This window comes from Rhipicephalus microplus, chromosome X, assembly GCF_043290135.1.
Source record: "Rhipicephalus microplus isolate Deutch F79 chromosome X, USDA_Rmic, whole genome shotgun sequence".
Classification (NCBI taxonomy): domain Eukaryota; kingdom Metazoa; phylum Arthropoda; class Arachnida; order Ixodida; family Ixodidae; genus Rhipicephalus; species Rhipicephalus microplus.
This window is the reverse complement of record NC_134710.1, coordinates 338,003,629-338,012,016: the sequence shown is the minus strand read 5'-3', so window position 1 is coordinate 338,012,016 and position 8,388 is coordinate 338,003,629. Positions and strand designations below refer to the sequence as shown.

The 8,388-nt window shown below is 45.2% G+C and overlaps 2 protein-coding genes across 3 annotated transcripts in view; one reads left to right on the top strand and one right to left on the bottom strand.

The window, feature by feature from the left end:
* LOC119162346 (kinesin-like protein KLP2) overlaps positions 1–8,388 on the top strand; it is a 117,370-nt gene that overhangs the window by 18,557 nt on the left and 90,425 nt on the right. The gene's annotated exons all lie outside the window — the stretch shown is intronic.
* LOC119161219 (stomatin) overlaps positions 1–8,388 on the bottom strand; it is a 173,755-nt gene that overhangs the window by 101,619 nt on the left and 63,748 nt on the right. For both annotated transcript variants that reach the window (XM_075879723.1, XM_075879724.1), the window contains exon 3: positions 5,562–6,413. In XM_075879723.1, the coding sequence (XP_075735838.1) occupies positions 5,562–5,856 (295 nt within the window). In that variant the 5' untranslated portion in view covers positions 5,857–6,413. The remainder of the gene's footprint in view (positions 1–5,561; positions 6,414–8,388) is intronic.

The window sequence follows — 8,388 nt, the reverse complement described above, 5'->3', positions numbered from 1 at the left end:
CATAAGGACGAAATGCGAGCAAACTCGTGTACTTGGGTTTACTTGAAATCGACGGGGTCAAAGTTAATCGGCAATCTCCTGCTATGGCGTGTATCGTTATAATACTGTGGTTACGGCTCATGAAACTTTCGTTTTTGTTTATTTGTTTTTTGTTAAAGTTGGCTTTTCCATCAAAGTTATTTACTTGCGGAGAAGCCTGTTTTTGGAACAAAAGATAACTTTCAAGTCGTAATGCACTAGTGCATTGGTGGAGTAATAAGTGTTCCTTTCATTTCAAGTGTTTCTCCGTGTCGACCATAATGTCTGTATTTTATCACGTATTTCATTTATTCCTTTTGTATAGAAATTGTTGTTTTTGCGCATGTGCACAGGAGATTTATGTAACTCATGTACAATCCATGTGTTTACTTTGTTGTTCAAAAAGAAACAAGCTCTTACTACCGGCCTATGCATGTTTAGTTAGCCCCATGATATATTAAAATGCCTTCTGCTCTTGTCCGGGCTCTTTCAAGATGGCTGCGACATCTTTTCGCCTGAGTACCTCCGACTTGTGTTGGTAATAAACTTGACTAGTCAAGAGGTCATCATTCACAGTCAACCGAACAGGATTTGGTGTCACTCACAACGCGATTCATCTTCATCCGGGATTTTCTCCACCAAAATACCGGTCACGTAGTGAGGCACTCATTGGAAAGCAACGGATGCGCTCCATGGGTCGTCCACTGTAGCTAGCAGCAGCAGCGCCTGGACAGGCCCTGATTATTTTGTAGTGCTTTTTCGGAGTCCGCCGCGGTGGTTACGGGGCTTGGCTGCTGACCCAAAGGTCGCGGTCGTCGCGTTTTGATGGAGCCGAAATGGTATAGTGGCCCGTGTAGTTAAAGAACACCAGACGGTCAAACTTTTTGGAGCACTACGGCGTCTCTCATAGTCATATCGTGGTTTTTAGACGTGAAACCCCAGGTATTGTTATTGTTATTATGCGTCTTCGGAATGTGTAAATACAGCCTAACGTCTCAATGTTTGCAGAACGTCCCTTTCAACCCAAAAGAGTTCCGCTGACGTTGATGGCGTACCCTGATAATGAACGAACAAGATCCGGTGGTATTCACAAGAGACAAAATAAACGGCCACAAATTCACATGTAAGCCCATACGCGGCAATGAAAGTCGTGGTTGTGTTTTTTATGAGTATGTTATAACCTGTTTATTCTTTCGCATAGAGATAAATACCGGGCGCTAACGCTTGCTCATGCCCGTCTATGGGAGATCGGTGGTTCGCGACAATATCCTTGTCAGCTAGTGATGCCTAAAAGGCAGGTTGCCCTGCCCTGTCTCTAAGACTAGCCGCTCCACAGAATTAAACAATAGACACTATATGGTGTGCAATGGGTCTCCTTTTCTTCGCTATTGGCGGTTGCAGAGGTAATCTTGGAGTATACGGGCTTAATTGTTTGATGGGAGCGGTGAAATACTTTAACCGTGTGATAAGTGTGCCAGTAGCAATAACCAACTTGCAAGGCAACGTATTCTCAGGGTCAGTTCTCTTGAACAAGCATCCTATGCCAGACATAAAAGAAAATGCTCTCACTCTCTGTGGGCAATAGTCAGCTGCTCGTCGCTGCTACTCGTTTCGTCGACATTTTTGCAATGCCGTGCTTGGTCACCTTCGTAGCTCAGAAAGCTGATGGGTCTACAGTGAAAGGTATCTATTTAGCATTAGAAACACGTGACATAACATACTGCAGCTTATTCACAAATATTAGGCCATTTGAAACGCGCTGTTAACCTTGAAACTCCCCATAGCTTAGAATTCTCTGGAACGTACACAGATTCACACGCAAAAGCGGACGTTTTCAGTCGAAGTGCAATTCACCAGGAGTAAAAGGAGCGCCGGTAATAAAAGAATACAGAAAAGACGTTTCGCGGCTCCCCTAACGGGAGCCGTGTTCTCAACAAAATTATTTTATGGTCGGTGTTTCTCTTGTACTTTTTAGGGCGTTACTTCTAGACCAGACGGGCGTCAGTCAAACCCGCGACTTGTACAACAACTTGTAAACGATTATTCTGGCCCCGCGGCGGTGGTCTAGTGGCTAAGGTACTCAGCTGCGGACCCGCCCGTCGCGGGATCAAATCCCGGCTGTGGCGGCTGCATTTCCGATGGAGGCGAAAATGCTATAGGCCCATGTGCTCAGATTTGGGTGCACGTAAAGAACCCCAGGTGGTCGGAATTTCCGGAGCCCTCCACTACGGCGTCTCTCATAATCATATAGTGGTTTTGGGACGTTAAACCCCACATATCAATCAAAACGATTATTCTGTTTCCGCTTATCCACGTCGGCCTGCCGTACGCATTACATGTATTACGCATTACATCCTCCTTGTAAGGGCCTCACAGGTCTGTTCGCTGGTTGTAGCTGAAGCATTCGTAACCACCTTGAAAAATAATAACGGTAGATTTCTTTTTTGTATGTTGATAATGATCTACACATCGCCAGGCCTGCGTAGTACATAAAGCCCAGTCACAACGTAAGCCTCCCCTTTCTCTTATTTTCTTTTTTTTTATCTTGCTGTGGCAGGCACATTAAACAACAGCGCGTTATTGGTCCAAAAGTAAAAGACATTTTGCGTTCCGCAGAGTGAGTGAGGAGAGGGAAGAAAAAGAAAGCTGTTTGTTGAAAAGCAGAATGGTTTGCCAGCGTATATTTAAGGTGTTGTACCTGTCAGGCAGCATGGTTTAAAAAAAAAAGAACATGATGACGTGAAATAAACCTAGTAAATATTTTGTCCAGTACACTGAAGTAGCCACCATTTTTTTTTTGCAGGTGAGGTTTGTTTACTTCATCATATTTATGTTTTTAGCACGAGAAGTACTCACCTAATCATCAAAGCACCAAAGAGGAATGTGTATACGCATGTTTAAATGATGTTTGACTGGGCTATTTACAATTACGAACGAATCGCTTGCTTATTTTCTTTCTCGACTTACAAAGAAAGCCAGCGAAAGATGAAAAAAAAATTCCGCCATATCCACGAAGTGAATGATGATGAGTGGGCGAAGCTCCGGAGGTAAACCTGGTAAACCATGAATCCTCTGTACATTTTGCCCACTCGATTTTATTACATCGCTCCCCCTAGCGTACGTCGCCGCACTAAATCGAACGATTGCCTTCAACCAATGACACGCGCCATATGTGACATCATTCCTATTTTATAAGATCTCGCGTCTTTCATCAACTACAAGTACCGCTTTCTAGTTTATAACATCTTGCATCTTTTCATCATCAGTTACAAGTACCACCATCTAGTAAACACTACAAGAACTAAACGAAAGGTGGCTACATACAGGAGACGGTACCGCCATCTAGTGAACACTGCAAGAACTAAACTAGAGGTGGCTACATACAGGGGACGGTACCGCCATCTAGTGAACACTGCAAGAACTAAACTAGAGGTGGCTACATACAGGCTACAGGGGACGCACAGCCCACGCCCTAAGGAGCTTCGCCCCTAAAAATGACACGTAACAGCATTCCCCCCCCCCCCCCCCCCGCAAAAGAAACCAGCGCCCTCAAATAAGCTTACAAAAAGAAACCGTTGATTCGTTTTGTCGGTTGCTATAGACAGCGTTACGAACTTTGGCAAGGTTACAGAAGAAGCGCCAACAACACCCATCGCAGTTCTGCAGGGATTCCTTCCTCTCGATTGTATACAATCGAGCGGAAGGTATACAAACGCCACTATCATTATCTGAATCACACTGATGACTGTTCCTATAAAACGTGTAGGTGAAACACTGTTCAGAGATAGCTGACTGAATACCAAAGTGGAGCGTTTTTTTGGCCGGGATGGGGCAATCAAAAGATTTTTTTTACTTTTAGCTACATCATTTGTTAGTTTTCAGTATTATATAGTGTTCAACAAAGAAAAACGAGCCCTTAAATTTGCACTTATTTATTTCACAACGAGCCTGTTTGATAGCGCTGAAGTCTAGTCACGTGATCCTTTTCAAAATTTGTGGAATTTCCTCATCAACCAGAATAAATAAGCACGCATAAATTGTGCCGAGAAAGTGCTTGCGTGCGTGCGTCAATGAGTGTCTGTTATTTTTACGCATATTTTTTACATGAACTTTCCATCCTCCCTCCAACACCCAGATCGCCTACTACAAGACGTTGAATTCTTTAATTTGATCTTTGGGTATAATTTCATTTATTTAGTGTTTATTCTGCTCATATTCACGTATGGCCGTTCTTCCCCTTGCACTCCGTACACAGCAGAATAACATGTAAGCGAATACGCAGAGTGCCTTAGCCCCACCGTGGTGGTCTAATGGCTAAAGCACTCGGCTGCTGACCCACAGGTCGCGGGATCGAACCCCGGCAGTGGCGGCTGCATTTTCGATGGAGGCGAAAGTGCTGTAAGCCCATGTGCTCAGATTTGGATGCACGCTAAAGAACCCCAGGTGGTCGAAATTTTCGGAGCCATCCACTACGGCATCTCTCATAATCATATGGTGGTTTTGTGACGTTACACCCCACATATCAATCAAATCAATCAATAATCAGAGCGCTTTACCTATCATGCAGCACGACTTCTTATTAAAAAAAAGAGGTGGTGTTACGCGAAACACGCCTAATACATATTGTTTGCAGTATAATGGAATAGCCACAACTAATATCCTGACTAATTAGGTGTACATAATCAGTCGCAGTTTTAACTCTAATTTGACAAGTACACATTTTATGATCAAAATTTCAATGCGGAATTTACGTTCAAATGTGATCTATATGCACTATTTTCAACAGGAGGAAAAAAAGATATTCTTGAATATAGTGCTGTTAGACATCATTTGAACATGCCTACATATGCCTTGTTGGCATTTTGATGATTAAGTACTTGTTGAGTTGTAAACATGTTTGTGACTGAGTATTTAAACCTAATTAGCCATAATGTTACTTGTGGCTACTACAGTATACTGGGAACAATGTGTATTAGGTGTACTTCGTGTAACACCACCTCTTTTCTTTGAAAAATCGTCTAGCGTGATAGTTAAGGCACATTTACATGTTACTCTGCTGAGGATGGAATGCAGGGGTAAAGAAGATGGTAGGAAAACGTGGGCAGAAAGAAGACTAAATAAATAAAATTAAAGAGAAATAAAACTTGACGAAAGCAAAATGCACGTCTTGCAGTAGGCAATCCGGGTGGTGGAGGCAGGCAGTATGGAAATTTGTTATAAATATACGAAAAAACGACCATGTTCACACGTAAGCACTTTCTCTGTACAATGATCAAAGTTTGTGGAGAAAGCCAACGGATTCACGGAGGGCAAGCAGAAAGTCGAGAGCTTCGCGTTGTTTCGATGGGCAAGGCAATGGATCCAGCACATGTGTCAAAGTCGAGGCGTCCTTACCGCGAAGCCAGAGAATAAGTCCTTATTGTGACAATCGCGGCGGCCTTGGCGTCCGTATAGAGCAAATTTCAATCGAATACTTAGCAAGTAAAGACGAGTGAGACAAATAACCGAAAGAAGCAACAAAAGCTATACGGAGTTAGCCTTACCATCAAACCTGTAACCACAGGCGCCCTTGTCTCCCGGAGGAATGTTGTGCGGCACTATCGGGTACGAAGACTCGGCGAGGGCGCCGACCTGGCGCAGTCGCTCCTGCAGCTCGAGTGAGTGGCGCTCCTTCTCCATCTTCTCCCAGGACTGCGGGTCCATGTGTGCGCCCCGGTATCTTTCGGCGGCCGTCCTCTGCTCTCGGTCCGCCCGGCGCTCCTCGTCGATCCAGCGTCTCAAGTCGTCTCCGGTCAGGCCCAGGCTGGCGCCAGTCTCCATCAGCGCCTCGAGCTCCATGGTGGCGCGTCACTTCGCGTTACTACGCCGGGGTCAGGATCGCTGTCTGCACCTTGCTTACTTGAACCACCCTGGGATGCACACCCTTTTTTTGTTCTTTTTCCGAATATAAGCTGGTACTGTCACCTTTTTTCTTTAGAATATATGCTGGCGCTGTTAGTGGTTTTGGATAATATCGTATGGACCGACCTGTTTTTCGCGTTATATTATCAATTGCTGCATGATTTCTTCGCCAGTCCTGAGGACAAACAGTGGTGGCTGATTCTTCGATCAACTGCTATTAGCGTCCTTTTCTTATCTTGTACTGCATATGACCTTGCCTTTTGTATTTGTTAGATGCTGTACCACTAGGAAACCTTTTAGTTTTTTATGGCCTTTTCAGATAAGTTCGAAGTTTTCAGTCCTCCTTAGTCCTTAGTTAAACCTTAGCTAGTTTTCGAAATGCAGTGGGATGATCTTATTGGCCGAGGAGCTGCGCGTCGTGATCGTTCCGACGAAACGCAAAAACTTCTCTGTTCGTTTGGTAGTCGCCGGAGAGAGCCGAGTTGAGCAGATAGCTGGAAAAATAGAGGCGTAGAATGAAAGTTAACGAGGTGCACTATTTTAGTGTTGATACCTAAACCTTATAAAACACAACTAGAAGTATATGCAAGCACACAAGATTGATCCCTCTTTCCCTTCCCCTTCCCACCCTGTCGAAAAACTCAAATCATCCACCTATAGTCAGACCTTGTATTTGCTTCATTTTGTTTTATTACGAGGACAGTTATATGGCCACAAAGTAAGATAGAAAACTGGGCAAGGTAGCGCTGTGCCTACCTTTAGTCTATGTCGTGGTTTGGCGGTTTTAGCCATAATGAATATATGGACGCTCTCGGCTGATTCTTCTGCCCAATGCATGAAGGAAGCTCAGCGTGGTCGCCGCAGAAAGCCTTATTTCAAGGTTTCAATGCGCAAACGATCGAAAATCACACTGAAGGTTACTTTTCTACGCCGGACCATTATTATCATTTATCTTTATTAATTCCGTCGATACTTTCTTCACTCTTTCCGTACTTCAGTCATGTTTTACCTGTAGGAATCCGGCCTTAAGGGGCCCCTATACACAACCTCTAACAGTGCAAAGAACAAGTGCGTTACTCTCTCCTGGCGTTTTCCGTGTTTACGACAGAATTGATGACGGCAGCTGTCTGTTTACGCGACGTCAAGTATAAATAGGCTATATTAGCCCCTCTAGAAGGAATATCAGTAGCACATTTTTTTCTACCCTGACTTCCCATGCCATCGCACGTGTGCTCTGCCTTGTCTGGCATGGGTATCGTGCGCGATCTACTGATTTCACTTCGTTTTGTGCTGTTTTCGACTGAGCAAGCACAAATAGCAGCGTGTAGCCGAAAAGCGTGACACCGCCATAGGCTCAACGCTTGGTGCAGACAGTGTCCACATGTTTTACGAATAAATAAGTGGCGAGAAAGAAATGGCTCATATAGGAAGGTAGCGAAGGCGAGGAGGAAACCACTGTCTCTTCTTTGAACTCGGAGTGGTTTAGAGGCCCTTTATAAATGTCTTGTTTTACAGCAGAGCTGTTATGGCCGAAGTTTTTCGTGTGTCGTAGATCGGAGGTTATCCTCACCATGAACCGGCACGATGCCTTCAATCAGTGCCCAAGCGCTCTCTTCAGACGCTTAAAATGGGACGCTTAAACGTGCCCAGCAGCACTGCTGTGACCCAAGTCTTGTGCGTGTTACGACCGGCCCTAGGGAACCAAGCAAGAGGAGTTGCGGGGAGAACCAGTTCTTGACCGACTGTGTCGTCGACCCCCACCTCCCCATTCAGGCTCCCCCCTCTCACCGGGAGAATTCCGGAATCTGCTGTGCGTTCGTGACCATGTTTGGGCATTTTTTAGGGCGCCGTGACCTTATATGGACATCGTGTTAGGTTGTGCCACTCCATGTGTTGTGAGGTGTGTTTCCCCCTCCCTCGTGGCCGAGGTGCCGGGGCCACCGTATTGGCGGACGATGCGGACAATGCGCCCAGTGTCGACAACGCGGCGCTATAAAATGCCGAAGACGTTTTGTATCGCTCTCTCTTCTCTCTTTGGATCAGTTGATCACTTCTCCACATGTAAATAAATCTCTGTCGTTCGTTCGGGCACTTCTTCTCGCTGAATTGTTGGACGATGGATACTGCGACGGGGCCAGCTACCGAAAACGAGACCGGCAGGACCCGGAGTCCCAACATGCGACTTACTGCAAGATGCGATAGTCTGTTCGGCAAGTGTTACGGAAGCCGAGTACAATAGCACACGCCGGAGTGGCATTCAACCTCAAGAGCAAATTTCTGTTGTTTGTGACACATATCTTTCTAACAGAAAATGGCATCGTGAAGTGAAAACAAGCGAGTAAGTGCTGCATCTGGTGTTGGAGTGGCTGAATTATTCCCTCGGCCCCTTCCCGTCTCACAGGCATCAAATTTATTCATACAAATTTAAGACCGTGATCTAGACCATTATCCCTTCAAATTTCTCCTACT